Source organism: Vidua chalybeata, chromosome 2 (assembly GCF_026979565.1).
Source record: "Vidua chalybeata isolate OUT-0048 chromosome 2, bVidCha1 merged haplotype, whole genome shotgun sequence".
NCBI lineage: Eukaryota > Metazoa > Chordata > Aves > Passeriformes > Viduidae > Vidua > Vidua chalybeata.
In genome coordinates this window covers 78090750-78113056 of record NC_071531.1, presented here as the reverse complement: position 1 = coordinate 78113056, position 22307 = coordinate 78090750, and the positions used below count along the sequence as shown (strand labels likewise).

Below are 22307 nucleotides of genomic sequence, written 5' to 3'. Positions count from 1 at the left end.
ACCTTAGAAACAAGAGAGTAAGAACACAGTGTTTCAGAACCTGAAGAAATTTGCCTATCTCACAATTTACGTGGCAAACTCTCAGACCTACTGATACACAGGATATATCTGATGAAACAAAGCATCAATGAAGTTTTGTAAAGCAACATTTTTCTAAAATGCAGATGAAATTTAGGATGTTTGCAGCAGGACATATACTATTACAACAGAAAGATCAATACTCTCCACTTCAATTAATGGTCTTATCGGCTGAAGACAGTATCTCTGACAGAGACACTGTCAGGACAGACAGCAAGCCAAGCTTGAAGGCTTATTTTTTTGTTAAGAGAGATGAAAAATACTAAGGAAATAAAAACAAGAAGAGGAGCACACCTCAACTGAGGAATTCTATAACATTAGGACATCAATTTAGCAGTGCTCTAGAAACAAGAAGGCAACAGACTAAGTATATTTTTTAAAAAAAACCAAAAACTAAACATTTTCCAAGGTAATTGCTTTTCCCTCTATGAGTAAACATACAGCAAGGTATCTTGAAGAAATCCCATGTTCATCTGTTTGTCTTAGTTACTTATTTCTGAAGCTGTTACTTCATCTAAAACTTCAGGTAGAATTGTGGGTTTCAAACTGGAATACAGCTAGAATCATAGAAAGCAGATCACCATGAAGTTCCTTTGTTTGTTTAAAGCAAGTTTATTCTTCAAAGAAAGCTCACAAGTATTCCATAACCAAAGAAATTTTAAAATTCACATTAATACACTCTCCTCAAGTAAAAGATAAACCAATAAGCACTCCATAATCAGGTTTTCCAATACAGTCCTCAAATGAACTAATCACCTGGGTAGAGATGAGCAACACAACCCTTGAGAGAACAGCAAATAAGCAGAAAGGAAGAAGCACCTGTTTTATGATAAAATAAGCACTTTACAAGCTGTTTCAAATAAACAGCTAAGTTGACTGACTTAAGTTTACCTCTGCAACTTTAAGGAACTCTGAGATCCGTGTCATTCTAGTGAGGAACTTCTTATATATATCAAGGCCTTCTTTGCATTGGTTCTTTTTCATATCAAAGTATTTTTCTAGAAACAGTAAGAATATTTACATTAAGTAAGAAATCAAGATTTGCAAAGGATATGCAAAGTAAAAGCATATAAACCAAGACGAACAGAAAATTTCCTGCAGATCTGTTATTATGATAACTGCAGAAGTCACTATGCCTAACTTGCACCAAATGACAAAAGCTCTGTCAAATCTGAGCTACTGGTTCCATGCATGCAATTACACCTTATCTTGCAGGTGTTAGATACCACAAAAACATAACCACCTTGAAGAGGACAATCAAGTTTAAGAATAGGTCACTCAAAGAAATGTAAACTCATCTTTTGGGAAGAAGAACAAACAAACAAACAAACAAACAAAGGCAGTCTTACACCTGGCAGTCAAATATCTACTCTATTCTAGTGGCCAGATATCAGGCAAGATTTTGATCTTCTCTGACAAGCTGATGCCTCTTACTATGGTCTGGTGCAGTGAAGTACAACTGATTAGAAAACACCAGCGCTGCAAGCAAGAGGTCCCACTCCTCTTCTGAAAAGCCCTTTCAAGGCCTGTGTCTTTTTTATTGAGCTTCACTCAAAGCATAAGTTGAAAGCAAGAGCATTACCAAGGGAAAGGAAGCTGACAGGGGCGTCACACTCGAAGACTGATTGACTTCAGATGGTCCCTTACTGACTTATTCTGGATTTTACTTTTCATTTTGCAAGCACTGGATAATGAGAGCAATCAGGTAGCTTCATCCAATCACAGCATACAAGAAAATCAAGTAAGCCAACAGATTACTTTCAACTTGATTATTTCCTAAATTTATGCTCCCCTTTATCTTCAGTATGTGCAACTGAAAGGGCCTTAACCTTGAATTTTTAATTCTCCTTAATATATAAGATATGCTCTAGGAATATAAAACAACCAATCATGGAAACAAAGCAACATTGAAGTTTCAATAGCCAAGCAATCACTGATGTTGTGACTGCAGACTTGCAACTGACAATAACTGATTCCTTTACTACAAACCACAAACTCTTTCTTAAGAAAATCCCCCAACCAACATCAATATTATAATTCAGGTTTGCCATGCAGTTCAATAAGACAAAATAAAAAACGAACAAACCCAAAACCAATGTACACAAAAATCCCGAACAAAGCAGTGCAAGAAAAAAAATTAGATTAATAAAATCTTGGATGGACTTTGCTTTCAGATTTTACCTATCCCTGGGTACAAAGCAATGTCAAATGCAACTGCACAGACAAACACTGGAAATAATAGTAAAATTTTGATGTTTTACAGTAAGACTGTTTCAGTTTCTCACGAGAGCAGCCCTTGTGAATCATTCACTGAGCTCCCCCCCAGAGCTGAGCATTGCAGAAAGCAGCTGTATTTACCCAAGAGGTTAATAATCCCTTCATTATATGCCGCGAACAGTCTAATGGCATCTTTGAAGAGGAGCATGAAGGCAGCATTAATTACACCATTTGTAAGTTCATTGCTATTAACCTAGGAAGATCAGAGAAAAAGTTAATTGAACTGGATTGATCTCTTACTGGAAAACTTCTAGTTAAACTTCAGCACACTATCTCAAGACAGGCCCTCCAGTCATCTCACTGGCTGTTAGCAGAAAGTAGCACCATAACTAACCAACAGTTTCTCTCACCACAGAATTAAATCAAGTAATTTTGGCAGACATTTTTGTTAAACAATGCTAATGTTAACTGACATAACTAAAAGACAGAGGGCATAAATAACCAGCTTTTCAACAAACAAGCAATTCTTACATAAGGTATACAATAAAAACACAGCAATTCAGCACAAAGCATTCTCTCCAGTGAGCACTGCATCCATTTTTTCTGATTTCTTGGGGGCATACCAATGAACAAAATGATTTGTGCTCTTTAAGCTGTGCCGATAACATGGAACCAACTGAAAGACATTTAATTGACCTATTATATGTGTTTGTACAACAAGTTGACTGTATGTTAGAAATGTATGTGCTGCTAAACTTACATTAAAGTCAAGAAGTGCATCCATTTGATTTTGTATAATTGGTACAGTTTTTAAGAGTTTTTCTGTGCTCATTGTTCTCATCACTCCATCAGCCCTGTTGTGAGAAAAAAAAAAAAAAAAACGAAAATTCTTCACATGAATTTTGAAGGCAATTGTTAGTAAGAAACAACTGAAAATATATCAGGTCATCAGAGAAACCATTTAAGTCTTTGCCATAGAAAGCCATCCTTGTGGTGTTTAGGAATGGTGTCTAGCCAATATAATAATAACTGTAATAACTGCAATAACTGCAGTGCAGAAAGACAACTTATTTGAGCAAAATATTACTCCAAGATAAATTTTTTACTCAGAGAAAATGAAACTGATAGTGTTTAGAAATATAGGAGAGCTACAATGCATCAGGTAACAAAGAAAAAACTCCAAAGATTATTTTTAAAGCAATTTTTAATGTATTCTTTTTCCAATTATTTTGTGTCAGTTTGGATTCTTTTCAACTTTAAGAGGTAAGAAAGAATTTAAAAATGCAACAGTATGTTTTTCAAGCTTTTTCAGAAAGATTCTAGAGACTACAGGAAATTTCCTTTTAATGGCTGACCACCAATATTTGGTTGTTTATTAATTGCTCAGATTGAATAGCTTAAGATTGGCTGCACATTTGAAAGACCCATCAAATGAATACCAGAAATATCCAAGAAAAGCAACAGCTAAAGAAGAGACTAAATCCCCTCAGCGACATGAAACTGCTTTCTGTAAGACAAATCAGACAGCCTTGCTGTTCATCAGCATGCACAGAGCAAACCAAATGCTTCCTGCAAGTGCAAATCTCATAGTGCATCTTCACAGAAGAGTTTGTGGCTGTTCTCCAGGTTGGAAAGCAGTGGGGACCATGCTGCTTCCAGCTCTCTACTTGTGCTGTATAATTGCTAACAGCAAACAGCAAATGCAAGAAACTGAATGGGGCAGAGCATGGGTGTGAGGGCCTTGAGAAAAATGGAGTAGAAAAGGCAGATTTTGCCTTCAGAACAAAAGGCACAATTGCTGCCATCAGAAGAGTTATTCCTATTGGCTCACAGAAGGACCTCCAGGCACATGGTGCAGGCTAAATAATTCACCTCATTAGACCTAAAACACCTGATAAAACAATTGAGTATCTCTCTAGAGCAGTTTTAGCTGCCTTACCACACATAAGTCTTAGGTGTGGAAAATACTGTTTTTTGTTGTTGGCAATCCAAGCAACTCTAAAGGCAGAATGAGCAAAAGGAGCCCAGGCATGCTCCTTTTACTTTACCATCACACTTCAAGCCAAAATGGACTCTTACAGTCTTAGCAAGGAGGCAGAGGGGATTTGGACAGTGTTCTGAGGCCCACTCCAAATGCCTTTACAACATTAATGAAAAATACCATTAGACAGCCCATTACTACAATTAATTCATTCAACAGTATTACATTCAGATTTCTGTGCATTAAGTTTTTTGTTTCAATATAAATTCACCTATTTGGATGATATAAGACACCTGAATGTAAAACTAGTATTATGCTTTTAAACCTTAAAAAGCACCATATAAAAAGATAATGGACAAAGATGGAAAGACTCAACTGTGATTGGTACCTTCTCTCCAGCCTTCCCAAAGAAGAGCTCCAGATTAATTCCATCATTCACTATAACATGTAACTTACCAAACTACTGGTGCTCTGCACTGTGTTATTTTACATGTAAACAGGTACCTAGTCTCAAAATAACTCACTTCTCTTAAATGAGCACACTTTCCAGGGAAAATCTGAATTCCTGTCAACCAACTCAGGACAGCATCTGCTGCAATGTACTATTATAAGTACAAATTTATACTACCTTCACAAAGGTAGTAAACATCAAACAGATATTTTGTGACAAGAACAGAGAAACACCAGGAAGGGCTGCAAGGTGTTTCACCAGTCATTTAAACCTTCCAGAGCTACAAGGACAAATAAATTGCATGGTCCTCTATATTACCTAAAAGGCAAAGTATATAATCTATTGTGAAAGATTTGTTCAAACTTCTACTTTTTTTATATAGACTTACATGTATACCATCTTTCATTCCTTTATATTAAACTGTTAATGTTTAAAGATGAAAAAAATATAACAACTGAAGTAAAAAATTTTTTGCAATATACATTATCGGGCAGTTGGGCCTTTGTGTGTCATGGGAGATATTCAAAAGGGAAAAGGAGTCATTATTGTCTGTATTAAGCCTGAGCTAATGTCAGTATTTTTCACTAGAATTACAGGACATACGACAAAACCTCAAGATCAGTAGAACAAAATGCAGTCCTTACCCTCTTTTTACTTTTGTGAAGTCAAAAGCCACTTGTCTATAGGAAACTGCCTTTTCATTCAAATACCTGCTATACCGCCTGATAAACGTTGACATGTCATAACCTAAAAAATAAGTTTCAGGGATTTATTACTTACCTAATCAAAGAACAAAAATGTTATTCAAAATAAAGTGCAAAATATTAGCACAAGACAGCTCCAATGACTATGCAAAATTGTGAAAAAATATAAGCTGAAAATAACTGCGTACATTATTGTATTCACCATGTAAATCAAACAGACAATACCACAAATATCTAGAGAACCTCAACTATGTACAAGTTTACACTTCACTTCCTAAGGAAATCACTTCCACAAGCAAAAAGAAGTAATTTTTATGCAAGTCCTTTTATACTACAATACAAATTACTATCAAAAAATAAAATTATGCATTCACAAAAGCATTCATATCAGCTCCGCAACAAGTTGTCTCATTTGCAACTGAATAGAAAAAAAAGGCTTTGATGGAAACACCACAATATGACAGAAATTTTTCTCTGTTAAGATAGCAGTGATAGGAAATATTTTGATAACTGTCAATCTAGGGGTACAGACTAAGAAGATCTGTTCATAGTCTATGCTGAGACCATAGAAATCAAAACTCAAAAAAAAGACAATTTGGTAGAGCCTTGGTTATAACTCAGAAAGTTTCTGTCCTCAGGTAACCACTTTGGCTGCCTGTTCTAGTACACTTGTGGCAAAGATCAGAAGTATATAAGAAGCAGAAGACAAAGTTAGGAACCACCTGAGGAGAAAAAACAATGCTAGCTACAGGTATGGTCAGAACTGCACTGAACTGCAGCATAACAATTTGGAAGACTATTTCAGTTGAAAAATCTGAATCAGAGAAACATGTATTTGCCCACTGAATTAGTCTCAAAGACAAATGGAATGGTCTTTGATCAGTTTCCCAAAAAAGTAATTTTAATTTTTTTTAGATACAGTTCTTGTCTCACTGACATTATATATGTACATATGATGCACTTTTAAAAAATTAATAATCAAAATTGCCTCACTTGGAGAGGTCTATCTCTGTAGAAATAAGAGGAATACTGAGACCTGTATATCTAAGGAAGTCAGAAGCCTTTAAGTATGTCTGTTAGAAAAGATGCAACATGGTCCTCCAGCAGACCGCTCCCGCCACACCATTACAGCATTTCATTTAAGAAATGCAGTCTTGGATAAAATGGACAGGAAAGTTACTTCCTAAATGACAAGGTTCGTTAGAGTAACCAAGTTGTCCTTGCTGTTCTCAGCACATTACTAACTTTGAATGAATAAAAGATACCTTACCTTGCAATCCACTTTTGTCTAGGAAATTGCTCAAGTTAAACAATGTGTTTCTGGACGCCAGATACTGGATAAAACGCTAGATGAAAGAGAAAAAATTGAGTACTTTTACTGTGTTACCAAGGAGAAGGAATTGCAGTAACAATACTAGAAACTTTTTATTCAGGTTACAAAATTCAGCTTTTATGCCTTAAGATTGACTTCAAATCTGGAAACTATTACAAAACCAGCTAAGCTATCAAAGTAAGCTAGTTATTTTTGATGCATAAATCTGTGAAAAAATCCAAGTAGCATTTTGTATGAAGGCCTCATTCAGTCGGAGTTTATTTTAAGCCAGAATATGGAACTCTGAAAAAATCCATTCAAATACATTCTCATTTTACATGTTCATAGTTGTTTCACTGACTTCAATTTTATAAAAACTGATTTAATATTACTAATTAGCCAAGTCATCTTTGCTCAGCATACAATTGTAATGGTACTTAGCTTAAATATGAAAATAGGTAATGTAAATGTTAGTTTGCATATAAATCAAATATCAAACATAACAATTCATATAAAGCATTAACACTCTATCACAATACTTCTAATTATACTTAATTACAAATTATGTTTCATAAGGTGAATGATGCTATTTTCATCTTCTAAAGACACATTTCAGATTGTTGACACAATTTAATAGGGAAAAAATTGTACAGAGCTGCTACAAAAATAAGCCAATCATTCAGTTGCAAGAAACATTTTAACAAAGGACAACAACAGTGTTGATTAGTCTAACATGTACTACTTCATTACTTTCATTAGCATACATAGGTTACATAGAAAAAAGACTGGAGAAGAGTAAAGGCACTCAGTACCTAGTTATAGAGGAATTAAGCCAAAGTTGGAGGCACCATCTCTGGAAGTATTTAAAAGACACACAGATGTGGCATTTGGGGATATGGGTTAGTGGTGGGCTTGGCAGTGTTGGGTTAGCAGCTGGACTTGATCTTAAAGGTCCCTTGCAATCTAAATGGTGCTATAGTCAGTTTGCACTCTCATTGTTCAAGTACTATTTCCAACTGTGAAAAATTTCATCTTGAGCAGCAATCTTATCATCAATACTTCTGTAATATATTTGACAAGAAAAAATAGTTTGTAAATTCTGTTCTTAATGGAAAGTATTTTAGACAGTGGTCTCATGAAATACATTTAATTGCTATGAAATATTTTGTTATCAGTTTAAAAGTCATATGACTCAAAGTGCAAGGTGTTTTGAAAAGTGTCAATTATCCCAATGAAAAAGTTTAAGCTGCAAGCCAACAGCAGAAGTTTGCCCTCTTGTGGCTTAGTTAGCTTCACAGAATAGGTTTTCATCCAGACCAGCAATAACCTGCAAGTGAAACCTGTGTATGTTTAAAAACTTAACCTCTCCCTCCAACCCACACAAGTCAGTCAGAGGAAGCAGTTCCTCTGAATGCAACCTGAAATTAACGATTTTGGTAATTTGCTAAAAGTATCTCAATTCCAAAGTTCATATAGCTTACCTTATTCTGCAGTAAAAAGGAATGTTTACAAACATTTTCTAAGAAAGCCTTAGAAATATATTTTTTTCTTCTTTTTAAAGGCAAAACATTCAAGATGCTGCTATGCTTGGCTTGGTATTTCAAACAATAAGGCCCCATAGGAATTAAAATTGTGAGACAAAACAAGTTTTTTCCTTTTTGTGTAACTTGGGGTTATGTTTGTTAAACTGTTCAACTGCTAACAGTTTGGTGTTATTTCACCCTGTCCTAGGGTGACCCTCAAAGCCAACTCACAGGCACACATTTGTTTTCATTATAAAAGATTAGGTTGCGATGGTAGAAATCAATTTAGAATCAAGTTATCTAGGAGAAAAGACCAGAGGGTTAGCTACAGCATGAAGGCAAACATGCTTCAATTTTCAGCCTGTAGAATCCCATGCCAGTTAATTTTTCTTGGGTTTTTTTTCTTTCATCATTAGAATATGAACACAGGAAAAAAGGACCCTCAGCATTTGGGACATTTACTTTTTACTCTAGAATTGCAAACTTTGAAGTAGAAACAGAGACAAACAGAAAATGAAACCTATGTTCATTCAGAGTAAGATCCAAAAAGGCAAACCCAAAGACTGTCTTACAAAAAGAATTAGTGGAAGCATTTAGGTGACATTTACAGTAATGAGGGACTGCAACTGTTCTCAAAATAATACATCATTTTTGTATTACCTCATTTCCATACACCATTAGATGATGGGTTGTGATAAGAGATTTGAAGACCACTACCCAGCTACTGTTGGTAGTTCTTTCAAATAAACTATCCGCCAGTTGTGGGATGTTCACGTTCATCTCATTCGTGCACTGGATTAAATCTGCAATACAAAAATTTCTGCTGTTATTATCAGTTCTGTGAAGGAAGATCAATAATGCTTCCCAAAAAAATCAGTACATTCATTTTATGTAGTAATATTTTTGACGAAAACTGAGTGACTTTCCAGAAAAATAAATATTGAAAAGCAGCATGGCTCTGGTCTATCAGAACTTAATGATAAAAAGCTAGCTCTGCTCACTGCCAAGATTCAGTTTTTGCAGCTGCCTTAGAAGGCCCTGGAACAGAAGTACCAGAATGACTTACACTACCTCTGACTAACAACTCTGAGCTTTCAAACACCTAAAGCATTAAATAGCAAAATAATTGTTACATGGTACCATTTAATTAAGTTTTACTGGAAGATTATGACTAGAATTAACTGTAATCTCAGATTTCTGGCCTCTTAATGGATCCGTAAATACTTTCCGACACTGGTTCAAAGTGAGTAATATAAGATTCAAATACTACTTAGTCTTGATACAATGCAATCAACACCTTCAAAAGGGCAGAGAAAATGCTGAGTGGAAAAAGGAGCCTCTAGCAACAATGCCAGAAGCTGACAGATTAATTTAGTTCAAACAAATTTGGATCATTAACCAAAAAGATGGTTAAGGAGCACAACACCTGAGGTTTGGCTAACCAAAACAAAGCTTTCCAACCTCTGTTCAGCCTGGACTTCTATCCCGCCTATGTAAACATAGGGAGCTATACTTTCAGTGCAACCAACAGAACAATGTATCATCATCCAATAACTTATTTCCAAAGGCCAATGAAGGAAGGGATGACTTAAGATCACGACACTATTTTGACAAATACAACAGAAACAACTACAAGATAATACAGCCAGTTATTATTTAATATGAAGCTTAATGCAACATAGTAGTCATGAAATTTTTCTACTATTACCACACCAAAAACAAACCAGCAATTTTTACTCAAACTGACAGTCCTGCCAAGGGCTGTAGCTCAATAAAAATCAAGACTGCAGAATGTCCTATGCCTTCCTGTCTAAAGACTACTAAGGCATACTGGAAACACCCATTTAATCTGAAGGCAAACATTTCACTTTTGAAAATAGTTTTGTATCTTCCTATGAACAATCAACCACCTTGAAGGACTGCTTAAAGAACAGGACCTTCCTTCAGCCAGAGCAGCAGGTAAGCATGGCTACCACATACCCTGAACTAATATGGTGAGAACTGAAAAAAGCTGCTATTTACATGTTTTAAAGGAAGCGAGCAGGAAATGATTTCCACATTCATAAATGTAATGAGATGGAGAGATAAACATTCTTTTATCTACAAGTAAAATTGTGATGACTATAGGCATTCATGACCTCATTTTTAAGTCACGGTTATCTATTACAGGATGATGATTTGGAGCTGTTAAGACAATGCCAGGATATTACTCAGCAAGAGACGTGCTCTGAACTGGATCATCAAAATCAAGCCCTGCAGCTTCTTCACCTTCAGGTCTTCCCTCCTAAATAATAACATAAGCAGTTTTGTGCAAAGCTATCTGGCAGGAACATACATTAAATACAAAGGTACACACATCACTGGATGTCAAGTCATATGTTTTGGCATAAGAGGTGCAAGTGCATATTAGAAAGTGAGAATTTCTATTCTTAAATGCAACATTTGCCAACAGATCAACAGTAATAAAAAATACAAAAGAAGAGGTGGCACTTGAAAGTTCACTATCTAAAAATATTTTTAAAAACCCCCACCCCAAACAAATATCCAGTGTAGATGATATTTTGTGCTGGGAGAAATGTTTTCTGAAATGCCACTGAACTTTGAAATCAATATCTATTGCAGTGTATAAAAGAACACAGGCTCTGTAACCCTCAGAAAATCACCCCTCACAGGACTGATGAGTGTTTCTGTGAAAAGCATATGAATGAACTTGGGGGGGAGGATGAGGGGGGGGGCGGGGACCGGCAGAGGGAGAGAGTGCAAGCACATTATGAGGAACCAGTGACCAGCTGAGAGAGAACCTTGGCAAGAAGAGAAGTACAGAGGCAACTCCAGCCTTCAGTGGAAGTAAATTTGCAAATGCAAACAAGGGAGTCACTACAATACTACAGTTACTATAAACTAAATTTAGTAAAACATGAAATTTTTCTCTCTCCAAAATGCTGATCAAACAGATGCACAACAATCTGGTATGTATTAATACCTCAAAGTATCTACACCATATACATCTCAGAAAAGTTACATCTCTGAAATTTCTTTTGAAAGTATTTTCATGAGCAATGCTAAAGGGGTAAGAAATATTTGCACAGTTACACCCAAATTAGAATGGTAATTTTTGTGCTAACTATACTATAAGCAGCATAGTACAGACAGCAGAAGATGGTATCCTTCATCCCACACTCCTGCACTACATCCCACACTGCATATACAGTGTTATTTATCCTATTCCCACAAACACCCTTCATTAAAGGAGAGGAACAAATATATCGTTATTTTCACATCCTACACTTAACACAAATTGTCTCACACCCACCTATGAAAATACTAGCTATGTGTTTGGAAGCCTAAGTGCCCCAAAGCAACATATCTCTAGACTGCTACTTACTGGAAATGCTATGAGCAATATCACAGGCAGGTGTATAAGCAAAGAGTACAGCACTAAGGGGAACAGCTTTCATCTCAGAGCAAAAATAGAAACAAACAAAATAATCAAGAAAACAAAGGATAACCCTTGGTGAAAGAGTTTCATTGATCAACTTGTCATGGGAGTCAAGGAGAAAGATTGAATACTTACTCCCATCAATACTACAGAAAGGAAAATCACTTTATGTGTTGACCTTCTGCATTAAGGCCCAGAATACCTCACAGCAGAAAAAGAAACTCTCCTTGGAAACAAACCACCTAAAATCATGGAATTCTGCAATTCTAAAATCTGTTAAAACTTTCACAGTATGAGACACACAGCATAAAGGTGTTAGATAACAAATGTCATTCCTTGTTTCAAAGAAGGTAGCAATTAGCAACAAGAATCTTAAGCTTGCAGAGGCTGGAAGACTTACATGAGGGAAGCTTAGACAGCAACAAATGCACTGTCATATCCATGGATGTGGCTGGGGATTGCGAAGGGAAAGGCTACCAGGGTGCCCAGGGTGTAGAAGAACAAGATGCTCAAGAAGTGGTTGAAGGAGGTGGGTTTATTCCACCAGCAAAACAGAAGGCTGGAGGCAGAGAGGGGGAATATAAAGACAACCTTCAATCAGGTATCTCTTGGAGGTTCAAGAAAAAGGATGAGAAGCAAAAGGAAATGGTCAGGTAGCAGAGCCTGTAAACAGTCAGATCTGTTTATGTTCAGCATGGTTTAAAAGCTGGGGTTCATTACAAAACCTGAGATCCCTTCCAATCTAAAGCAATTTACAAATCTATGCAACATCTACAGAAAGAGAGAATGGAGGCAGGCAAAAACAGAGAAGTGACTTACAAAGTAAGTTGAAGTCGGAAAGAGTAGTCCAAAAGGTATTCCTAAAGATCAAAAACCTTTGACTTTTTAAAGTGATTAACAAAACATGTTTTCAGAACACCATTTACCTACCTACATTAAATCGTGTATCAAATTTCAGCAGAGGTTTCAGAGGCAAAACTAGATTTTCCAAGAAAACACTTGTAGCTTGTTTTTAAATAGTGTTTAGATTTTATTTTTGTTGTAACAGTTAAAGCTTTCACCACCAAGTGACTTTCACATAATTCAATTCTGTTTGGGTCTTTTTCCACCCAAGCAAGGGTTTTGCAAGGAATCATAACAAAGCTCTGGCCAACAGACATCTCAGCAACACTTGAACATTTGCAACTGCACCTGTTGCAACCAAAGCAAGCATATTGCCTAACCCTATTTGAGTTAACTACTGCAAAGCATACAGTACAATACGGTGCAACACTCAGGCTTAGAAAAATAATATACTCGCAACTCCCAACCAAGAGCTCTATAGCCTTTCAACCGTTCAGCCTTCATTACAGGAAAGAACAAGTGATTCATTGCCTTATGCTATTCATAGTTACCAGGTCAAAGAAGTATAAAGGTGCTGAGTACAAGCAGAGCAGGATTGAAGATTCATACACAAGAAAGAAGCAGCAATCACCTACACAAATCAGTTACTACAAGGCTATGATAATAAAGTATGCTGTCTACGCCACCCTAGGCATGTAGATGCGGATTAGCCAGCCCATGGTAACCATTAGTAACCCATTAGTCTTGACCCATGGCAAACATGAGGAAGTCAGGCTGGATAATAAAGCATCAAAGGCATCTGTCCCAAAGTACCCCAGCGAATACATGTACATTCAGCATGTGCCTATGACCTAACTCCTTGTGCAGCACCTTGTTCTGCACCAGGAAGCTTGGTAAGACAAAATTATAAAAAACTGGTTTCCTTCCCCACAAAAAAAAAAGAACCACAAGGTATCCTGAATGAGTCTTTATGATTTCTTTTCCCAGAATCTTACTCATATTAATTCACAGTAAGATTATAAAGAACTGGGTTGAGAATAGCTTTTGTTAATGGTTTTAGTTTCAGATACAGTTTCAGCTTACCATGTCATTTGTGGTAACTTGACAAGCAGACTGAACGTAAGCCAGATTTACATACTTCATGTACATGCAGTACCTGATTATTTCCAATGGTTTACCTGTATCTCTCATTTTGAACAATATTTTTATTTGTAAGTATCGATCAGAAAGTATTTGCAAGAGAAAGATCTTCCAGGCCAGAAAGTATGCCCCACACCTCAGTTACTTCAAAATAGGTCAAGCAACTGTGACAGATATCTATTTGTTAACTATTGCTTCTTCATCTTTTACACCACAGACACTACCTAGAATAAGCAAGTAATTGGTTATATCCTGCAAGTTATTGATAGTTGTGCCATTTTAAAAAATATACATGTAATGGGAGAGACAGTATCCTTTCAGTAAGCAATTGAACTATTGATCATCCAACATGAGTAGGCACATAGTGCCAAGAACTAAACACATTACATTCCTCAGTTAAAAAATACAAGAATAATAAAATAATATTTAAATACATATTGGTGTATCCAAAGCACAAGCCAATATTCATCAGATCTCATTTACTCAGCTGGTAAATTTAAAATTTAAGTCAACACAGCAAACTTGTTTCTTTTTTAAATACAAAAGGAAATATAAACCATTTATTGCATGAATTAAGATTCACACAACTTATGCCCACATAGAGGAGTTCAACAGAACACAATTAATTTAGTACCTTTCAAACTGAAGAGATAACATGCTAGTGACTGACACTCTACTCACGAGAGAACACTTGTGGCTACTCACAATGTTAGAACATAGGACAGTGCCTATCCTTAAGATAATTTTATTTAAGAGTGTGCATCTGCTTAAGGCCATAAAAATGATTTTTAGATTTGAGCAAAAGATTTAATAATTATTGATATAAGGCTATTTTGCTCTCCTCTAAGGGACCATTTTCTCAACAAGACAAAACCTTCAAAGCTGACAGACTTTCATTCTATCATACTTTTGGAAATGTGTGGGGAAAATGTTGGTGTCTCAACCCAAAAGCTGAAACAAAAATAAAATACTAATGGAAAAGAAATTATTATCTGCACTGTCAATACTCAAGTTAAATTCCTTTTCTGGCTGCCTAGATTTCAAATCATATAATAATTTTCAAATTATACCAGTTTCCTCTATGTTAGGGTCTCATTTTCTTCTTGTTCTACACAAATATTTGATCACTGGAACAGAGCTGCTCCCACATTTGGTAAGCAATCTTAACCAAAACGCAAATGGCTGAATCTAAAAGTCCATTAAACAGCTAAAACGTTTCCAAAGGATAGGTGAAAAAGCAGCAATGTGACCATTTTCCATGCAATGACACACTGTGTAGCAGCAGTTAACACTGCTGCTTTAGGAATTTGGTGAAAGATTTCAACGATCACAAGTCAGCAAGTTCACATCAAATTGGTTAATTATATGAAAAATGACTAGTTTTATGCCATTGAGAAGTCAGTCACTTGACAAAAAATTCCTTCTTTTGATTTCTTCTTGAGAAGACAGTTACAGCAAGCTTTTACTATTTCTAAACAAATTTTATAGGTTCAAGATCAACATTCCCCTGCCTACCCCTAAAGAGCTCATGATCCATATGGCCACATAGATTTCAAATAGTCCTGTTACAAATTCTAGGAAAGCACACACACCTGCCACATCTTTCCTTCTGAATTTAGAAACTGAATTTAGCAGCAACAAAGCTTTTCATGGTCTGTTTTTATTTTGTTGTTTACTGAACTAGAAGTGTCTTTTTAACCAGAGTGGTTCACATGAAATGTAACAAAATATTAGAAATATCTAATCTCCGTATATTAGATATTTTTCCCAGTTGTATTTTTTTTCTTCAAATTTCTATAACAGATCATCTTCCTTCCTTGAATAATTGGCAAGTCAAGGTAGTCCCTTATTTTCAAAACTTCAATAAAAAGTATCAAGCAGAGTTTTTCAACTGGCTACAGATGACAACAGATATTTTGGATTATGGAAGTTATTTTTTCTATTCACCTTGACACAATGACTGTGAAGAGTGTGCTCTAATTTTATCCAGTTACAAAATTAACAAAATTGAAATGACTTCACAAACACATACCAATTTTATTCTAGCAAAGTGCTTTGAAAACATTTCTAGAACATATATAGACAATGTTCTCTAATATTTAAATACTTGGAGGACTTAACTGTGCCATGAAAGGACACTTATAAAAAACTTCAAGAAATCAGAAATACAAAGATAAGAACAAAAGAAAAAGGTTTTCTGTAAAATCTATCATTAAAATCTACTTGTACAGATTAACAGTTCTGATAGCTGCAAACCCTGACACATTCAGATCTGATTCTACACATTACAACTGACATTTTAAAAGCAGATAACTTAATGCAAGCATATGGTAACTTTCTAAATAATTTCCCACTTCTTCTACCAGTGATGTCCATATTTAAATATGGGAAATAGGATTAGAATGTTCCTGGATGTAAGTAAGTACTTTTTATTATAGAACCAAGCAATTTGTCTAAAAATAATACTCAGAATAATGCTGAACATTAATGCAAACAGGTAAAATTGTAATTTTAAAAAAATGGATTTCTTCCTCAAAACAATATATTTGGCAACAAAAAATTAAACCTGTGCAAAAACAAGGATACCCCAAGTGACATACTGGAATGATCAAATGAAACATAGTGATGTTAAATTTCATTCTGAGCCACTCACTAAAGGACATTTAATATGCTGAATTTAATCTGAAGAATATTATATAACAAGCATGTATTTGAAAACTGAGTGAATACTTCAGTATTTTCCCAATTAAAAGAAAATACTTACATTTGCAGTTTAAAATAAAATATGCCGTAAACACTATTTGTTCTAAATGTAAATTTGTTTCTTTTCTGAATAAAGCCATTTGTACCAAACCACTTTACTAGAAGTAGTTTACTACATCAGATTGCCCCTTCACTTCAACAAAGTCCCCTTGAGAAAGTGGACAAGGAAATCTGGACCACACAGTTTTGAAATAATAATAAAAATTCCCACTGAGAATTCTTTCTCTGCATAGAAACAGCATCTTAACAGCTACATGCACTGACTCAGGAAACAATTTATGAAAGAGTTAAAGAAATCTGAAAAGTCTCATCCTATTCTGAGCTTTCCATGTTTAAAAAGAACTAAGATTTAATCTAATTTAGATTAGATAAGCAGGATAAAAAATGAAGAAAGAAAATTTATTATAATGTTGACTAACTTGCTCTATAGCCAAAGGTTTGTATTTTCATTTCATCAAGCTACATCTTGCCTTTTTCATCCAATTCAAATGAGACTATCATGTTCTCTCTCCTACTTAAACCACTGTTTCTAATTGGAATTCATAGAAATTACTTTAAATCTCTATCAGTAACCCTGTGAACCCCGCATTACTGCCTCAGGTATCTTTTAACTCTACATTTTTCTCATATGGCAACACTTTGAGTAATTTACTACTTGTGTTTGAGAACTACAAAAACTAATTAATATATTTTCTGCAAAAAATAGAGTAAAAATTAGTTGGTTTCAATGAAGAATTCTCTGAAAAACATTAGTAGTGTCTACCAAAACTCAACAAACAAAGCATTGGTAAATGAAACAGCAAAAGAAGTTAAAATAAGGCAAGAACAACTCAAACCATTATGTACACAATTTTCCCTTTTCTTTATCTTAATTCCTACATACTGGAAAGTGCCACATTAACACTTCATTTAATATTCATAATGATTATTTAAACTTCTCCAGTTACAAATATTGGAAATGACAAATGTGGCTATGTTATTTTTGGAGAATTGATTTCTCAAGATAGACTTGAACATCGCTTTTGTCTCAACTTGCCAAGTACCTCCACCACATTTTAAAGACTAACATGGAAACACTGCTAAATATTGCCTCAACAGCTCCAGCCACAGATTGTAAATATAACATTCTCATTTTCAAATACATTCAAGCTGAACACAAACCATAGCTTAACTCACCTAGATCTTCATCCAAGTTTAACACATGGCAGAAGTTCATTATTTTAGACCAACACAAATGCGTAAGATATATAACTCACAGGATGTGTTTTCATGACAACTCATGACAGAACAGAGTGCTCCCATTCCTGTCTCTACCTGCAAACATTGACACACTTCCACTGCATATGTTATGTCATCCCTAGTGCACTTCTCTGAACCATACTAACTTCTCAGAATACGAAAAAAGCCACACAAAACCCCCTGACCTCAGTGGTGGTGGGTGGGATAATGGGGATGATACAGTATAGTTTTTTCATTATCCTACCAGATAAAAAATGGCTCACAAAAGACCAAAACAGGTGAAAGCCACAACAAGAAAAGGAGATGATGACATGCAAAGGTAAGAAGAATGAGAGGAAAAAGGGAAGTGGACAAGTCCTTCCACTTTTGGCACCAGTGAGTGACTGCTACTCAACTACCCCATTACAGTCATCCTCTGTTCTTCCAAGATGTCTGCCTTGGCCTTCAGTGGTTACTGTACATCTCTACAGTTCCAAGTTTTCTTACATTAATATTCCAAAGTCTGATGTTCTGGTGCAGATTAAAAAAGAAATTCCCTTTGTGTTTCTCAGTGGAGACTGAATATCCATACTCCCCATAAAAAACTTCAACACAAGGGAAAAACTACTGTTTACTTGCTTAATAAAAAAAATAATTTTCTTTCAACATTCCCTAAATTTTCAGTCTCCTTAATTCATCTGACCTTCTCTCAATTCTCTACGGTTTCACTGATTTATAGATATAAATACACACACAGATAAATACATATATATGAATGTATATATTTATTTATATATATAGTTAGTTTCCCAGCTGGATAATGGAAATTACTTCTACAAACATATGGAAGGATGCCCATCTTTCCTACATTCTCATGTTGGTGGTTTATAATGAAAATCAAGTGAGCCAAACCTTCTTGTACGGCTCCTGCACATTCAGATAATCTTTCTAGACTGAAGTTTTACACCTTCCTTACATGTTTAGACCTCTGCAAGCATTCATAGAGCACTACACCAATTTATCAGTGTAACTTCATCTTCTAATCTTGGTCTGAAGAGCAGCTGCACACATTCCCAAGACAATGTAATTTTCTGTTGATACACAGTGTGTACCAACATACAGTTACTAACAAAAAACATCATTAGAACTACACATGGACATATTCGCCACTTTAAGTATTCTCCAGTTGTGGGTAAAGTGATGTAAGCAGTCTGTATCAAAGCAGCACTCTCTGAGTCCACTGAATTTGAAAATCGAAGAAAAAACACACTAAAACCCATGGCTGTTACCTGTACCTATCAGTTGTTACAACAGGAGAGTACTTTAAAATCTTAAAATACTAATCAATACAGAAGTATCTAAAATACATTAGTTACCTTTCTAAGGATTAATTTCCCAGCTGCCACCCACTGTTAAGACTAAATTCTTCCCCAAAAATCAACAATCGTTTTAGCTCCCTAATACTAAGAAATATGCAAGACATGCCAAAACTACTGAATAGTTTTGCTCTACATTCAGTTCCTACATACCCCTTAAAAGCATTTTATCATGAAATCTAGTTCAAAATGATTATAAGCTCCTACACACACACCATTCCCACTGAAAAGTATCAGTAAACTTAGAGCCTTGATCCTATCTTTATAAACATGCTTAACAATGAGCCTGTGAACCATATTCTAAAGACGATTCTTGATGGAAAGCTGAAAAATGTCTGTATCTATCAGCCAACTACCATGACAATTCCTGCATAAATTGTCCATTCAATCTGAATATTTAACCCACTGGCCTAATTAAACCAGGGAAAAAATCAATATTCTTTTTCACTGATCACATGCTAATCACAATGCATTCATTAATAAAATTATGAATAGTTCTTTATTCAAGACTGTCAGTATTTCCAGAGTGCATGGCTGCAAACACTTGAGGATGTGCCCCATTTCAGGTTCTGACAAGCGAGAAAGCAGCTACGTACCCTAAGCGTTCTATATGAGCACTGCTGTTTAAGAATACATTAGGACAGGTGGTTGGGCAGGCTTTGATTTTGAATGACAGCCATTGGTTTGATATTGAAATCAATATTTAATATATTAGTGTCTAATACGAAATTACTATATTAAATATGATAATAATTTATAATAATACTTAAGCATTCAATATAATATTTATAGTGTGAATGGTCACACATAGTGGGTGAATGGAAACACGATGAACTACACTAGGTGGAACTTTTTAACTTTGATGAAGACTAATTACTTTGAAAATTGCATCGCTTTAACACTGCTTTTATATCCTGCTGAAAACATGAAGGTATTTCAAACAGCCTGCATACAAGTGAGTTTATCCTATGATTTCACCTTAAGATGCATAGAAAAGGCACATAACATGGTTTATAGATAGCTGATAGATCAGTATGTGATGCCAGAGACACTAACCCTTAGGTCTCTTCATCACCACATACACACTGAATGTTACAGGAACAGTGCCCAAGCCATCTCCCTTTGCATACAGTAAATTTTTCGTTATAGTATCTACTTATAGCCCTCTTTTTCTGCTCCAAAGAACCTGTAAAAATGTTCTATAGCTATTGCACCTCCATACAATAAAAAACAAGTTGTGCTAACAGACATGTTTTTAAAACAAGGCTCGTGAAACATGTACAAGCTGCTGTTGTACTGCCAATAGCACATAACCAATCCTTGCAGATTGCTCTGGATACCTCCTGGATGCAGGCATAGTACCAACAAATGCCTTACCTGGCAGCTTGCTAGCAGTGATACAATGACATTACCGTAGCCCAGCCCACTGGAACAGGGAAACCATTTTGTTAATAGCAGACACCACTGAACAAAATATCCTCAATGAGCACAACTCTACAGTAGTTCTGCAGCAAGGCAACTTCTAACCTTACAAGAAGGTAAGCCTTTAATGTAACTAGGGTTCCCTTCAGCATCTAACCTTCTCAATCCTGCAAGGAACTCCTAATCTCAACTTTAGCTCACCTGGTTGTATGGCTTTCAGATGATTTCTGTTAAAAAATACACCCAAAGACTGTCAAAGTACTTATCACAGAACCATAGAATGGTTTATGTTGGAAAGGACCTTAAAGATCATCTAGTACCAACACCTCCACCACAGCAGAGATGCCACTCAGGCTGCTGAAAGCTCCATTGAATCTGGCCTTGAACACTTGAACGGATAGGACATCTTAGAACTTCCCTGGACAACGTGTTTCAGTGCTTCACCATCCTCTCTGAGTAAAGAATTTCTTCCTAGTATGCAATTTAAACCCACCCTCTGTCAGTTTAAAGCCATTTTCCCTTGTCCTGTCATTATCTACCCATATGGAAAGTCCTTCTCCCTCCTTTTTGGCAGTAAACACTTCTAGCACACTTTCTGAATCTAAATATATGTATCTTCTAAAGATACAGAGTATCCACACAAGTGAAATTTAGGTGCTTCTTAGATGTTTACCTTCTACAACCCTTTATTCTAAAAGACACACCACAAAGCAATTTTGTAGTAGTGATGTACCATCACAGTAGAGCACAGTGCAGCTGAAACCAGTGAGTGTTAACACCAACCTGACCTCCTGCCACCACATTCCACCGAACAGATCTTCAAGCCAAAGAATTTCAAAGACCTTTGTTACTTTGGAATTAATTGCACGCATGTAATTCACGTTCGTTTCTCTCTGAACAGCAGTGCAGCATCTTTAATTAGACAGTTTAATCGACAAAACCAAAGATAAGAAAAACCAAAGCCATCTGACCCGAGGTTTTCCTACTTCAATACTTTCTCATTTCAGTAGCTCAAAGGTCTTACTCTGGCAAAGTTGTTTGGAATATGTGTCATTCTCTCCCATTTTAAACCAAGATTTTGGAAATTACATTTCCTTCTGGACAAAAACCTAACTCTGAGCATGAATAGCACATTTTTCCTGAATGCCTTTGGGAGCTGTCAGGAAGCATGTATTGAAGTTAAAGGAGTTATGCCTCTGTAACTGCCTTCCTCCATCAGTGCTGAAACTGCCAATGAAGATGTGTATATCTCATGCATGGTAGGACATTTCTTGGTGGATACCACCCTCTACAGCTTCTGGTTAACTAGTGGAAAAAACAGGGCTGCCTGCTTAACTACTGGAAAAAACCCAACGAAAACCTAAACTTGTAATTGTGTGGAAATAGATTTCCTTTTGTCAAGAGTCCAATATAATATGTTGTACAAAACAGCTGTGCTGTCAAGGGAGTCTAAAGGTGTGTCAGCATCTACTACAGGTTCTTTTGCCCCTGTAGCATACTGGGTTAAAACCAACATTCCACATTGTATTGCTTCTCATGTATTTACACAGATTTTCAAAATTAACCTGATAAAGGGGGGAAAAAAATGGGAAATTTTTGCATCCAAGATCAAAAAGGTTTAAGCCATATTCTAAAATGGTTTGATTATTACATCATCTTCTTCCAACATCATAGAGATGCAAAAATTACTCATTTGGATTTGTTTTAATAAAACAGGCATCAAAAGCCCAATATATAAAATTACTGCAAATTATGCTTTTCTAGCATAAAATAAATAGAAGAAATCCAAATTACTTAGATTTTCAAAATTAGTACTATTTACTACAAAACAGTACAAATG

General features: G+C 35.6%; 1 protein-coding gene across 5 annotated transcripts in view; it reads right to left on the bottom strand.

The window, feature by feature from the left end:
* The window catches only part of PICALM (phosphatidylinositol binding clathrin assembly protein), a 66265-nt gene that overhangs the window by 32080 nt on the left and 11878 nt on the right, over positions 1 to 22307 (bottom strand). For all 5 annotated transcript variants that reach the window (XM_053932719.1, XM_053932711.1, XM_053932689.1 and 2 more), the window contains exons 2-7: positions 8927 to 9069; positions 6702 to 6777; positions 5372 to 5474; positions 3056 to 3149; positions 2437 to 2548; positions 970 to 1076 (exon numbers count right to left, since the gene is read on the bottom strand). In XM_053932719.1, coding sequence (XP_053788694.1) covers positions 970 to 1076; positions 2437 to 2548; positions 3056 to 3149; positions 5372 to 5474; positions 6702 to 6777; positions 8927 to 9069 — 635 coding nt within the window. The remainder of the gene's footprint in view (positions 1 to 969; positions 1077 to 2436; positions 2549 to 3055; positions 3150 to 5371; positions 5475 to 6701; positions 6778 to 8926; positions 9070 to 22307) is intronic.